Below are 15,150 nucleotides of genomic sequence, written 5' to 3' on the forward strand. Positions count from 1 at the left end.
GGGTTTGATCCGAACTCTGTCTGGGAGAGGTAGCTACAGCCCCAGCTCATCAGGGAAAATGGTATAGTTCTACACATAGGAACCCTGTCAAAAAGATGCCCACCCACCCCGTGACTTTGTGATGTAGGAGCTGCTTTCAATGCATCTTCAACATTCCGTGACCTCACGCAACCATTGTGATCCATGTGGGTAGACCTGGCAACGACAGAGGCCTCTCCGTGTCTTTTGTGGTCATCTTTTCTCATATGTCCACTGGGGCCAAGCCCAGGCTTGGCTGTGAGTGCTCAGGTGCTGTGGGGAGGCCTCTCAGTGACAGCGTATTTCCCTCTGATCAGGATCAAACTCAAGGCCCTTAATCAGGTGACTGTGAAGAGCCGCCATCATGTTCTTCTCTCAAGATGGCTGTGCTTCGGGTACGAAGTATTTCAGTGATGGGTGAAGTCAGTTTTCTTCCACCCAGCTCTTCTTCCTTTTTTCTTTCCCCTTTGGAAGAGCATCCTCAACCTTGGAGCAGAAGATCAAAAGCAAAGCATGAGAAACTTATGATCTGTCGCGACAGTTTGTTGCAGCCAAAGCTTTGTTCAATCCAAACTACTGGGCTGCCTAACTTGAAACCACTCAGCCGTCACTCTTATACTCTGCTGGGTTTACAAGTTGTGGAACTGAAGTTCGGTTGCACTTTGCTGTTAAGAGAATCTGGAGCCGTTTCTGTTCCATCTGTGTAAGTTTTCAACACATCAACCGTCAGGTGAGTGACTGGGAGAGCTTAGGGTGGGAGGGAGGTGAAAAATCCCTGTTGCCATTTAGAAGACTGGGACAGACCTAGAAATGTGTGTAAGAGAGACATAGTTAGAACCATGAACCAAAAGAAATACGTAGCTGGGTGTGGTGCTGCACACTTGTCATTCTAGCTACTCAGGAGGTAGGGGCGGGATGATTGTACCAGTTCAGGAGAAAGCACGAGACCCTATCTTAAAAATAAAGTGAAATGACTGGCAGAGTGGTTCAAATAGTTGAGCATGAGTCTACAAAGCTCCAGACCTTGAGTTCAAACCCCAGTATCATGCCTCCCTTCAAATGTGTACACCTGAGATATTATTCCTTTCAGCATTTGTTCTGAGAGATACTTATAGAACATCTACGAGGTTATAAGGTACAAAGAATATTGTAGGGTCAGGGATTACAGACACAATTAAGATAGGGACTTTTCAAGGGTTGTGTAATACAAGGTAGAAATTGACATGGTTAGGATCATGGGAAAATATTTTTGGCAGAGGTCCTGTTCACTGAGCTAATTTGGGCTCCTCTCAATCAGCACAGCATCACTGTTTTGGTGTCTCAATCTCATGATGGTCCCTCAAAAATAACATACAGTAGTCTGAGGTGTGGTCAGCTGCAAGGTTGATCAGAAAGACCAAGTTCCAGAGATCCACAGTGTATCTGGTTGGTGTAGAGGACAAGAAAGCATCATTGAGGGACCCAATCTTTAGGGTCTTTCTCTACCGAGAGTCTGTTTTGCTGCTTTCCTATTGCTTCCCTCCCCCCCCACCCCCCCCACCCCCATCCTGGGGCTTGAACTCAAGGCGTGGGTACTGTCCCTGAGCCTCTTTGTGTTCAAGGCTAGTTCTCTACCATTTGAGCAACAGTGCCACTTCTGGCTTTTTTTTGTGTAGTTTATTGGAGATAAAGAGTCTTTCCTACACAGGCTGGCTTCAAACCATGATTCTCAGATCTCAGCCTCCTGAGTAGCTAGGATTACAAGCATGAGCCACCAGTGCTGGGATTTCTTTTGCTTTTAAATAAACTTGAAGTTCCCTTGGTGGGAAGAAATTTGACCTTCCCCTGAGCTTCCAGAGCATCTGCTTCACAACTCTTTTCCACTTCCAGTGTGTCCTTAGATCCAGGCTAGCAGTGCCTCTGCCCAGTACCATTAGAGTCCCTCCCTCCTAAGTCTCTGATTTACCCTTCAGTATCTGAGGTTGCATGGAGCTGTCCAAGTGCAGCCTTCAGAGCCTACATTGGGAACCCCCCCATACTCTGTTCCTTCCATCCCCCCCCAAGTTATCCTCTTTCAAGGAGGCGTATTTATTTTACTTTACTTTTTCTGAGACTGGGACTTGATCTTGGTACCTGACAGTTTCACTCACTGGCTAGCATTCTCCAACCAAGTCATGCCTCCAACCCCTCAATTCACTTAAAAACATTACACTGTCTCTTTTTCTCTTTATTTTTATTATTTACCTTATTGTTATTATAAAGGTGATGTACAGAGGGATTACAATTACATGAATCAGGTAGAGAGTACATTTCCTTTTGCTCAGATTCACGTTTAACAGAACACGTTTAAGATTCCTCCATGTTGTGACATAAAGTTACAGGATTTTTCCATTCCAATTTAGAGTAATATTTAGTTACAGGAATGAGTCATACTTTGTTTTTCCCTTTACCCACAGAATGACACCTTCTATTTCATCTTATTTTGTAATTATGAATAAAGGTGCTACAAACACGCAGGTTTCTCCATGAACATAAGCTCTCACAACCTGTGAGTGAAGAGCTTGCATAGGATTGATAGGTCATATGATAGTGGAGGTTTAACCTTAGGGGAATTGTCAAGTGATTTCCTGTTTTGAATTGCTAGTGAGAATGTTTTGAGTATCAGTTGCTCCATATTCTGGGAAAAATTTAGTACTGCCCATTTCTATTTCTGTTTTGTCCTTCTATTAAATGTATAGTGATATTTCATGGTGGTTTTAATTCACATTTCTCTAATGATTAATAATGTGGAGCACCATCTTGTAAGCTTATTTATCATTCCTATGTCTTTGCTGGTCATACACATCTTTTGCCTTTTTTTTTTCTTCTTTGCTCTCATTGGAACTCAGGTCTTGAACTCAGGGTACCTTTGCTTAGCTTTCTTGCTTAGCTTGTGCTCTACCATTTGAACTGTGCCACCAGTCTGGCATTGGTCTGGTTAATTGGAAATAGAGTCTTAAGGACTTTTCTGCTGGGATTAGCTTTGGACCATGATCCTTATATCCAAACTTCCTGAGTAGCTTGGATTATCGGTATGAGCTATGGGTACCTGGCTGTCTCTTGCTTGTTTTAAGTTGATTTTTCTTATTGAAGAGTTTTGAGAATTCTTGATATGTTGTGGTTATAAGTCCTTTGTCAGAAATATGACTTGAAAATACTATCTGGAAATTGTCTTCTTATTCTCTTAACAGTTACATCTTTCACAGAGAAAAGATTTTTAATGAAGTCAAACTTTGTTAAAAATTTTAAAAAATTAATATTTTCTAGGAGGAAGGATGAACAAATGCAGACATGATGCTCAGTAGACTTATGTGGAAAATGAACTATGCAACTTGTGAGCAGGGATGGGAGGGGAAAACTGGGGGAAAGCAAAGGAAGGGGTGACATTGTCCAAAAAGAAATGCATTCATTACCTGACTTATGAAACAGTAACCTCTCTGTACAACATTTTAATAATAACAATAAAATATTATAAAAATTAAATTTTTATGGATCATGTTTTTGGGGTCATATCACAGGCATTTAATTCAAGGTCAGACAGATTTTTCTCCTATGTTTTATTCTTTTAGCTTTTACATTTAATTATATGATTCATTTCAAAGTCTGTGGTACTGGGATTTGAACTCAGGACACTGTGCTTATTAGGCTTTGCCACTCCAGTTACTTTCTGTGTTTTTCTTATTTTTTATATAGGGTCTCTTTACACTCCTATTTACATTTCTTGTGTAATTGAATGACAGGCACATGCCACTGTATCCAGCTTTTCATTTATTGAGATGGAGTCTTTTTTGTTGTTGTTGTTGTTGTTGGTCGTGGGGCTTGAACTCTGGGCCTGGATGCTGTCCCTCAGCTCTTCAGCTCAAAGCTAGCACTCTACCACTTGAGCCACAGCGCCACTTCCGGCTTTTTTCTTTTTGCTTATGTGGTACTGAGGAATCGAACCCAGGGCCTCAGGCATGCAAGGCAAGCACTCTACCACTGAGTCACCTTCCCAGCCCCAATAATCTGTCTTGAGTTAAATATCTGAGTTGAGGTTTAGGTTGGAGATTCATGTGTTTTGCCTGTGATCATTTCTGTTAGCACATTTCCACCACTTTCTTTCATTAATCATTGAATTTGTGTCCCATTGGTGTTACTGTTCAGAAACCACATAACCAGCAGGTAGTATTGTCCCATATAATTAAACTGCTGTGCTTTTGACCTATAGTTACTGAGATAAGCTGGGAGGGGTGCTGAGGCACTTACCTTGACTCTATAATCCATACAGCAAGGGCAAAAAAAAAAGACAGAAAAAAAAAAAAAGAAGAGTAACTTGGTTTTGATTTGAAATGAATTAAAGAATGTCCCCTAGGGCAGTGTATGGATGTCAGATACTAAGAGAAAGATCCATCTTTATCACCAACCTTCCTGCTATAGTGAAGTTCCTTCTAATAGTTTGATTCAAGGTAGAAGGGAACCTTAATATCTGTAAATTACCTTGTATACAGTCCTTAAAATACCAGGCACTGTCCCATGGACTTTTTGTTTTGTTTTGTTGGTCATGGGCTTGAACTCTGGGCCTGGGCGCTGTCCCTCAGCTCTTCAGCTCACGGCTAGAGCTCTACCACTTGAGCCACAGTGCCACTTCTGGTTTTCTAGTGGTTTATTGGAGGTAAGAATCTCATGGACTTTCCTGCCCAGGCTGGCTTTGAACCGTGATCCTCAGATCTCAGCCTCCTAAGTAGCTAGGATTATAGGCATGAGGCACTGGCACCTGGCCCACTGCTTATTGGTATATAAGTAAAGTTTTGTTGAAACACAGTCATGATGGTTTCATTCTATGGCTGATTTCTAAGTAGAGGTAAGCATCTGTTATAAAGCCCAAACCATTTCCTGTCTGGCTCTTTAAGGAAGAATATTTGGTGGTCATGAGCATAAGATGATTATTAAGGGTCCAAGTTCAAGTGAGAGAATGGAGAACAAAAGAACAATGAAAGGAAGTTGGTAGAAACCAAATTAGGAAGTAGAAAGAAGCAGAGCTGGTTGCTAATGGCTTACACCTGTAATCCTAGCTACTCAGGAGGTTAATATCTGAAGATCGAGGCTCAAAGTCAGTGGAGGCGGCAAGTCTGTGAGATTCTTAATTCCAATTAACCACCAGAAAACTAGAAGTGGCGCTGTGGCTGAGTAATAGAGCACTAGCAAAAGAAGCTCAGGGACAGTGCACAAATGGTAGAGTGCTAGCCTTGAGTGAAAAAGCTCAGGGACACTGCCCAGGCCCTGAGTTCAAGCTCCACAATGGACCCTCCCCCCCAAAAAAAGCAAAAGAGGAGAAAACATACACAGTCAGAATAGGTCAAAAGACGATCACACTGTTCAGAAAGAAAATGAAGGGACAGAGGCAGTATTTTTTGGGGAGGGTGATGGACAGAAGGTGACAGCACCATTTCTGTGTGTCTTGCAATCAGACAGAGATGTGATGTCCAATAAACTACACACTGGATTTCAAAGACTGAGTACTAAAAAGGAAAACATTTCAATTTAGGATATGGATTGTATGTTAAAATGCAAATTTTTGATCTGTGAGGTTAGGAACGTTATTAGTTCCATATATTTGCTTTTTATATGAATCTATAATAAAAATCTGTGTGTGTGTGTGTGTGTGTGTGTGTGTGTGGTGCTGGGGACTGAACCCAGGGCATTGCACATGCTAGGCAAGTACTGTACCACTGAGCTACATCCCCACCCTTTACTATAAAATTTTAAAGTACCTATATGGGCAGCATTGTTCCAGGCCTTGGTGAGCAGCCCCCATAATTATGAAGCACTATGTTGCCCACTGTATATTGCAGAGTTTTAACCAACAAGTTAATAAAGGCAGCCACTCTAAATTTCCATATATACTTGTTGACTTCAGTAATGTTTGAGCCCTAAAATGTTTAAATTTCCTACACATAAGCATTTCCCTTTAAAAGGAGCATTTCAAGCCAGTGGCTTACATCTATAATTCTAGCTACTCTGGAGGCTGAGATCTGAGGATTGAGGTTTTTGTTCCATTCTCAACTTTGAAACCACGTTGACAATGAAGGCAGTGAGCATCATTGCATTATCACAGTTGGGATGAAACTGAGGGGTCTCTCTCTCCCCCTCCCTCCCCTCTCCCTCCTTTATTATTTCTGCCATGAAGCTGGGAACAGTGTAGATCATGCTTATAATTTTTCTTTGGCCAGGGAAATCTGAGGCTGCATGTCGTAGGCTAAATCTCTTTGGAACCTGCAGTTTCTCACTTAGCAATGCCATATTACTGTGTCAGGGCAGGAGCTTTATCTCAGCCAGTGTCATGGAAGAGACTCTACATTCACAGCTTTTGCCCAAGTTACAAAAATATAATAGTAAACACTGGATCACAGAAACTCAGGTATTCAAGAAGTTCCATGGATAGGAAATGGCAGAGCCAGGATCTGAACTCAGGAAGTCTAACTCCAAAGCTTGTGATCCTACACTTTCCAACCTCGTTGGTTATGGGTTAGGAGACTGGTCCCAAGAACAACCTTTGGAAAAGCCATGGCATCAGCTGACCTGAACTCCCATGCCCACATATGTGCACTAAACAGCCCAGGCAAAGCTTCTTCAGCACAAGTTCCTAAATTGTACTTCAGAATAGCTTAGTGTCTCAGGGTCTAATCCCAGACCTGTGAAAGCTGAACTCTGTGATTTAAGAAATGTTTTTAAAACATTTTCCAAGAAAATCATTACTTCACAAAATGAGTTAAGATCTAACTTGGAGCTTGGCCTTCTGGATAACTATGGATACAGAGGGGAAAGGAGGGTATAGGAGGGTCTAATTAAACCACCTGATCTTTGGGCTCCTTAGGTAGTACCAATAGTTGTGGGAAGATTTCTAAGTGGCTGCAGGCCTGCAGATTGCTTGAGCCTCTGGCTCATCTCAGACAATGGAATGAGCTCTGCTGCAGAGGGCAGACATTGCTGCCTCTGAAGGGTAAGTTGTGGAAGACCACATGACTAATTCTCTCCTTCTTCCTCCTTTTAGCCCTTCAGTGTTATGATGTACCCAGCTGGTCCAGGATCTGGTGACTCCCCAGAGGGCTTCCCTGAACAACCAAGGCTCCAGCCACAAATTGGAAATCATACAGCTCAGACACTGGGTACTAATGTTGGGTATATTATAGTCCTCCTTCAGAGCATGGTTAGAGCAGATTTGGGGAGGGGTTGGGAAAGAGATTCAAAGAGGTCATTGGTTAGCACAGAGGTGATGAAACTAGCTCTTTATTTGGTGGCATACACTCTGTTCAGAACAATTATTGGATCCTACTTAGGTGCCTAGGCTACTAGACAGATACCTTGAGATAAAGAAACCACAAGACTTGGTCCCTGGCCTTGTGAAGCTTCCTTCTTCCTTCTCTTTCCCCTTTCCTCCACCCATCTCTTCCCTCCACCACTTCCTTCCCTCCACCCCACTCCCTCCCCTTCCTTCTTCCTGTCCCCCCCTCCCCTCTTGGGAATAGGATTACATCATCACCCTCCACCCCCCATATTAAAGAAAAGAGCGCCATCTTTGCTGAAGGAGACATCTTAGGTGCAGAAGCCAGGGAGGACTGTTTGTGACTTGGAATCTAAACTGGGAAGACAGTAAAGGCAGGAAGTGGGGTGGGATGGAGGAGAGAGAAGGGCCAACTCTAGAAATCAGGGTTAAGAGAGGCCTTAGAGAAAACCCCAGCCCTTCGTATTACAGAAAGGAAACTGGGGGTGGGGCAGAGGGCACATGGCGCCTGAAGCGAGTAAAACTGTGATCTCCGAATAATTCTACAGGGGCCTCCAGCGAAGCCCTCCATTTTAAGCCCGGGTCTTCGGGGACCTCTAGGAGCCGGGATGCCCGTTTCCCTGGAAGTTAACTCCTCCCACCCGGCATCTGAGTGCCCAATGAAATTGTTATTGAGATAAGGAGGCGGGAACACGCGAGGCGCGAGGTCCGGCGTGGGGGCGGGTCCTGGGCGGCGTGGGGCGGGTCCTCAGCGACGTGGGGGCGGGGCCTAGGCGGCGCGGGCGGGGGCGGGGCCGAGCTGAGGGAGACCTGGCGGTGGCAGTGGCGGTGGTAGCGGCGCGGGCGGCCAGCCATGATCCCGTCGTTCCTGTGTCACCTGCTGCATCTGGCCGCGCGCCTTTTCCGCGCCCTCGCAGGTACCGGCCTCGCGTCCTGTCGGGCGGGAGCCGGGGCCTACTCCTGCGGGGCTCCGAGGGGCTTGAGGTAGCGAGCGGAGCGCCAGGCCTCACGACCACCGCCCCCGGCGGTGCCAAGGTGTGGGAGGCGGGCCTCGACTCGGCCTCGGAGCCGTCCTGGCCTCTCCAGGCTCCGGCTGGCCGGCGGCTCTCGTGGGTGGCCGCTCCTGAGGCTGTGGTCTGGTGACGTGGAGCCACGGTTAACGTGGACGGGGGCTGGGACGGTGCGGCCCTCCCTGGTCGAGGAGCTGCAGAGGTCCTGAGGCTGGAGGAGCCGCTTCCCCGGGGTCGGGGGCGTTGGCAGCCCGGGCGAGAGCCCGAATTCTCTGCGGGTAGCGGCGGGGCCGCCCTGGGAGGGGGCGGGGGGCGGGCTGAAGTCTTTGTCGCACCCACCTTTCACAGGCTTCTCCCAGCTCATTGTCCTCTCGCGAAGCCTGAAATGGATGCGCAAAAGCTAGAGAGCCGTTTAAACCTCGGCATTGGAGCATGGGGGGGGGTGGGGGCGGGGGCGGAGAGAGAAGTGGTGGGTAGCGGACCGGGGAGGCTTTAGAGACATTGCCAGGGTTACCCCTGCCCCTTTCCCCTGCTTGTTCCTGGTCTTTGAAGTCCCGGGGCTATCATGCGACCCTCAGTTCCTCTGATAGCCCTTCTGCAGCTTAGAGAGCAAGCCCAAAACGACTTTGAGAAATAGAGGTTCAGCAGCGTTTGGTGCCTTCTTTTTTCTTTCTTTGTGGGTAATTGATAGTAGAAGTTTCATTACATATGTGCGTTCACAGGTATACATATATGTACATATGTATGAATATTATATATGTATATAACACGTATACATATTATACTGTATATATTATATATGTTTTTGCTCTGGCCAGCCTCCAGCTTTGATCCTCCATGTCTCTGTATACGGAGTAGCAAGATTATAGAAATCAGCTGCTCTTATGAAATATGCCCAGCTCCCATAAAATAATTTTTCTCTTTTGTTTTGTCTACCACAAGATTTAAAGCTTCAGGAGGGCAAGGTCTTGCCCATTTTGTTCACTATCTAGTGCTAACATACTGCTTAGTAGTAAAGTCTTCAATAAATTCAAGAATGTTTGTGTGTCTCAGGAATGTTTGTCTCAAGAATGGGAGAGCTTGTCACAGTCATTTTTAGAGCACTAAGCATATATATATATATATTTTTTTTCTGGTACTGGAGTTTGAACTCAAAGTCTTGCACTTCCCCAACTTGTTAGGCCGGGCTCCACCACTTGAAATGTATCTCCAGCCCTGCCTTTTGCTAGTAATTTTGGATATAAACTAATGAACTTTTCTGCCGGAACTGGCTTTGAACTATGGTTCCTTGGACCTCTGCCTCCTGATTAGGTATCTGGCAAGCATATTTAACAACGATGCTATGGTGTCTTGAGATCCTTATGGAGTGTCCACAGTTCCATTGTGGAAGGTTAGTCTTAAGTGATTGGCATACACTAGTCCAGAGATTTCTCCTCAGTACAGTTGGTAGGTGTCTTAGAGGAAGGAAGCTCCTTCCCTACCCACACATTAAAATTCCACTTATATTAACCTTCAGGGTTTTTTTTTGTTTTTGTTTTTGGCCAGTTCTGGGGCTTGAACTCAGGGCCAGGGCACTGTCCCTGGGCTTCTTTTTGCTCAAGGCTAGCATTTAACCACTTGAGTCCCAGTAGTACCACTTCCTGCTTTTTTTTTTTTAATGTAGTGCTGAGGAATTGAACCTAGAGTTTCATGCATGCTAGGCAAGCACTCTACCACTAAGCCACATTCCCAGTCCAATCTTAAGACGTTTAAGATTAAAAGTCATTCTGCTTTTGAAACACAAGCCATTACCAGTAACAAAATCTTCTGAATATGAAGCAGTGAACCAAAGGACCTTGGCTAGCTGGAATAAGTAGATGTTTCAAGGGACAGATAAGTAGCAAGCTTCTGAGACTAAAGCCTAAAACCAGCAGTCCAGCCCATGGGTTCAGAGCAAGGTCTCTGCATGTCATTTCAGACCACATTGTTTGTTGTAAATCTGTTCTGTGCATTATAGAGTGTTCAGCAACATCCCTGCCCTCTAACCAGTAGGTAGATGCCAGTAGCATTGCCATAGTTGTGACCTCAAATGCTTATGGGTACGACCAAATGTCCTCTAGAGGCAAAATTTATCCCCATCCCATCCAGTTGAAACCAATGATTTAGAAGGGCATAAATACACATAGGCCATAAAGTATTTGAACCTTCACTAGTTGACCCATTTTGAAATTTTTCTTGCCAGGTGCTGGTACCTCACACCTAGAATTGTAGCTACTCAGGAGTCTAAGACCCAGAGACTGAGATTCCAAGCCAGCCTAGACAGAAAAGTCCTTGAAACTTATCTCCAAAAAGACCAGCTAGAGGCATAGATTAAGTGGTAGAATGCTACCTGAGCAAGCCTGAGGCCCTGAGTTAGTGTTTATTCCTTTTAAAAAAAAGTCAGTTAAAATACTTTTAAACAACTAAGGAATAATAATGTCAACAAGTATGATGACATATGCCTACAGTTCCTAGCATTTGAGAGGCTGAGGTAGGAAGATGCTAAGTTCTAGGCCAGCCTGGCTACATAGTAGCAAAAAAAGAGTTGATTGTGGTTCAAAATCATGCATGTAAACAAGTGATTTATAGTGTGCATGTAGAAAGGACTGGAGGAGTTGTTTGCCCTAAACAAATTACTGTGTTCAGGATATCAGAGCTGTAGTTTTAGAGATTTTCTTGTGGGTTGACTGTCATTAAGAGATGACAGCTGTCAGTTGTTGGCTCCTCCTAATTTATAGCGTCTGATGTATTGGGGGATGGGAAATCAGGTAATGAAATGTGAGAAAATTGAGAAGAGGCTCTAGGCCTTTTGCTAAGATGTAAATTGTACAGATTTCAAGATTGTCTAGGAGTTTTTCTTCTGGAATTCCTTCATAAATTGAGGGATCATCAGGAGCACTGGTGGCTTACGACTGTAATCCTGGTTACTCAGGAAGCTGAGATCTGAGGATCATAGTTCAAAGCTAGGCCAAGCAGAAGAGTTTATGGTACTCTTATCTCCAGTTACCCATCAAAAAGCAGGAAGTAGAGCTGTGGCTCAAGTGATACTAGCCTTGAGCAAAAAAGCTAGGGATAGCTCCCAGGCCCTGAGTTCAAGCCCTAGGACCAGCAAAATAAATAAAATTAAAATTAATTAAGGGATCTGTGGAACTAGAAAACCCTTGGAGATTATGTTTAACCTTCTCATGTCCATTTTATGTCTGTTTAAGGGCATTGTCCAAAGACAGTTCTGTTCATTTTAGTGTAAGCTCCTAACTCACCATTCTGACTCATGCTTATGTTAGTTGTAATGCAGTTTTAGAACCAGGGAATTGATCTTAGTAGTGTTAACCTCCAGATACAAGGGGTGTGGTTATGTGTACCTGTGTCCTAGATAGTTGGGACAGCCATTTTCTTTTTCCTTTGTGCACTGACATTCTCACGATCCTACCATGTAAATTCACGAATAGTTGTAAAGTGCAAGTGTTAGGACAGTACTCAGCACATAGCATTTGCAGTGGAGGTGATATTGCAGGCGTCAAGGTAGGCACGCTCCATGATGACACATTGATGAGTGGTATGGATGTGATTCTCATCTAGCTGGGAGAATAGTGTGGGGTGGGTGATACTGTCTTTTTATAACCTGATATTTTGGCTTTCCTCCTAGATGCTTTCTTTACATGTCGAAAAAATGCCTTTTTGGCGAAGAGCTCGTCCCCCCAGGTAGAGGGCAAGTTTACCATGGCCCCTCCGGGGCCTGACCAGGAGGAGTGTGAGGGCTTGCTACAGCAGTGGCGAGAAGAAGGGGCAAGCCAGGTGCTCCCAACTGCGAGTGAGGGTCCCCTTGATGATAAAGGGCTGGCCCAGAGCAGCCTGGCACTCCTGATGGATACGCCTGGAGAGCAGGATGCCACTTCAGAGGACAAGTGGCCCAGCAGGCAGCTGAGTGACCTGCGGGCAGCAGAGAACCCAGAGCAGCAGCCTTTCCCTGAGCTGCTAGGAGAGGAGCAAGTGCCAGAGGTTGCAGGGCCCATGTGGGCAGCTGTTCCCATGCAGACGGGGCCCCAGTATGCTGACTGTGCTGTCCTCCCCATGGGTGCCGTGGCTGCAGAGCAATGGGAAGAGGACCCGGCAGTGGTGGCCTGGAGCATAGCACCAGAGCCTCTGCCCCAGGAAGAGAATCCCATCTGGCCCTTTGAGGGCCTGGGGCAGTTGCAACCTCCCCCCATGGAAATACCCTACCATGGTGAGTTAGCTGTGAGTTAGCCAGGGTGGCAGGTTGTCTGGGACAGGAGCCACTGGTGGGGAGCTCTGCTGCTGCAGACTGAGACTAGCATTGTCAGATCTAGAGGGGCCTTGAAGACTTTCTTTTCTAGCCCTTGGACTTACGGATGAAATAACCAGTGAGGTATGCAGAGAGGTAGGGTTCAGGTCTAGCATCACACAGCCAGGTGGTTCTCTTGGGGGAACCAAGACCCAACTCTAGCTCCCCATACTGTCATCTCTCTGAGGTTTCTTGGCTTTTGTGGGAGGAGGGATGGAAGGGTATCAGGACCTCCACATGGCCTGAAGCAGAATAACTCCACTTTTGTGTTCCATATTGAGAGTCCATTAGTTGGAGTAATATTCTGTGCTCAAATAAGTTTGAAACCCACCTTGCTATAACTAGATATAATGGTTAAAAATCCCACAAAGCTTAAATTACTCTAAAAATATTTTAAACTTCAGGAAACTGTTAATCACACCAGCTAGTAATTTTCCAGAGACTCATGGATAGCTACTAAGCAAAAGGTTGTCAGTGTTTAAGAATTTTTGAATGTCTACTAGGTGGTTATTGGGGATGCAGCAGTAAATAGGTCAAGAATATCTCCAGCTCTGAGAAGCTTAGTCTAGTCTGAAGATTGTTGCTCATCTAAACACAGAGAAATGGTGACAGGAGAGAGGAACTTAAGTCAAAATATTATGGAGTTGGGTGGAGATGGTTTGGCCTCTCAATAACCTGTACTTGTCATGGAATTTTTCCCTTCAATCCTTTTGTAGAAATCCTGTGGCGAGAATGGGAGGATTTCTCTACTCAGCCAGATGCACAGGGCCTGGAGGCAGGGGATGGTCCTCAGTTCCAGTTCACTCTGATGTCTTATAACATCCTGTCCCAGGACCTGATGCAGCAGAGCTCGGAGCTTTACCTGCATTGCCACCCAGACATCCTCAATTGGAACTATCGCTTTGCGAACCTCATGCAGGAATTCCAGCACTGGGACCCTGATGTGAGTGAAGAGCAGAAATAAGCAGTGATGCATTGGCGCTGGGCCTGCGTGGTTTCCCACTGTTCTTAGGGAATGAATTCAACTTTCTCAAATTGTTACAGTTCTGCCTAGGACTGGAGCTTGCCTGCCTGGAGTCAGAGTTTTGATAGATGCTAAGAAAAATCTCCTGAAGTGTTCCCTTTCTAGGACTTGTATGCAGGAAGGATAACTGAGGGATTCATGGAACAGGGAAATTTAGCATGCATGTCTGGCCTCCGCAGCTTAAGCCTGGGCTGGTTTTACTATTGACTCTACCTGAGATCCACAGCAACTTTCCACCTGGCCTGAGTGATTGTTTTTCTTGTCTTTCCAGATCCTGTGTCTCCAGGAAGTCCAGGAAGATCATTACTGGGAGCAGCTGGAACCCTCTCTACGAATGATGGGTATGGCAGCTCCCTTGCATGTTTTGTAGCCCTTCTTCCTCCACCCTTTTACTTTCTCCTGAACATCCCATCTTTTCCTTGTGTCTTGTGATATGCCTCTCACTTATGAGATAACCTCTCTGCATCTGTGGTTTAAAGTCATTCTGACATGGTGCCATATAATCCTTACAGTAACCAATCAATGAGGATGTCATTACCTCATTTTACAGATAAGGAAACTAGGGTTCTGAAAGTGTGTGACTTGCTAAAAATCACAAAATTACATAGCTAGTAGGTTGTGGGGATATGATTCCCAACTTACTGGGCTCTAGCTTCTTCTTATGTTATTTCTTTCTGCCCTTTCTGCCCTGTTGAGTCCTTGCCTGTTGAGTCCCTGGTCTTCTGGTTGCAATTCTGAGAGCATCTCTGCAGAACAAAAGACATGGGAAAGGCAAAGGCTCTCCTTATTAAGCAGCAAGGAACAAACAGTATCAGAGGCACACACTCTCATGCTGCTGCAAGTGATTCAGTCTTCAAGGACTCTGACACATCTCTCTGGTTGGATTTCCTTATAGGCTTTACCTGTTTCTACAAGAGGAGGACGGGGTGTAAGACAGATGGTTGTGCTGTCTGCTACAAGCCCACCAGATTCCGTCTGCTCTGTGCCAGCCCTGTGGAGTACTTTCGGCCTGGCTTGGAGCTTCTCAATCGGGACAATGTGGGCTTAGTGTTGCTGTTACAGCCACTAGTCCCAGAAGGCTTGGGACATGTCACAGTGGCCCCTCTGTGCGTGGCAAATACCCATGTTCTTTACAACCCACGCCGGGGTGATGTCAAGCTGGCTCAGATGGCCATTCTCCTGGCTGAAGTGGATAAGGTGTCCAGGTTGTCAGATGGCAGTCACTGCCCTATCATCTTGTGTGGGGATCTGAATTCTGTTCCTGAGTCACCTCTCTACAACTTCATCAGGGATGGAGAGCTCCAGTACAATGGGATGCCAGCCTGGAAGGTGAAATTGGGGAGGCCAGTGATGGGGGGCAGCACTGTTTAGAGAGTCAGATGTTGGCATCTACTGTGCTTCAGTGGCAGGGCCTAACTTATACTTGTTCTGGCTCCCTCCTAAGTCTTTTCTCATGTTGAATAACTTGTGCCCAAGCTCAGAAGTTAGGAACTCAAAG

General features: G+C 45.4%; 1 protein-coding gene across 2 annotated transcripts in view; it reads left to right on the forward strand.

Annotated features, from left to right (window-relative positions):
* Window positions 1-8,102: 8,102 nt before the first annotated feature.
* Angel1 (angel homolog 1) overlaps window positions 8,103-15,150 on the forward strand; it is a 35,107-nt gene continuing 28,059 nt past the window's right edge. For both annotated transcript variants that reach the window (XR_006149427.1, XM_042692500.1), the window contains exons 1-5: window positions 8,103-8,214; window positions 11,972-12,550; window positions 13,345-13,571; window positions 13,924-13,993; window positions 14,548-14,981. Coding sequence is in view for 1 of the 2 variants with exons in the window: in XM_042692500.1 (XP_042548434.1) it covers window positions 8,151-8,214; window positions 11,972-12,550; window positions 13,345-13,571; window positions 13,924-13,993; window positions 14,548-14,981 (1,374 nt within the window). In the remaining variant the exon portion in view is untranslated. The remainder of the gene's footprint in view (window positions 8,215-11,971; window positions 12,551-13,344; window positions 13,572-13,923; window positions 13,994-14,547; window positions 14,982-15,150) is intronic.

The sequence above is a fragment of the Dipodomys spectabilis genome, unplaced genomic scaffold (assembly GCF_019054845.1).
Source record: "Dipodomys spectabilis isolate Male_0828 unplaced genomic scaffold, ASM1905484v1 ptg000157l, whole genome shotgun sequence".
In the NCBI taxonomy this organism is placed as follows: domain Eukaryota; kingdom Metazoa; phylum Chordata; class Mammalia; order Rodentia; family Heteromyidae; genus Dipodomys; species Dipodomys spectabilis.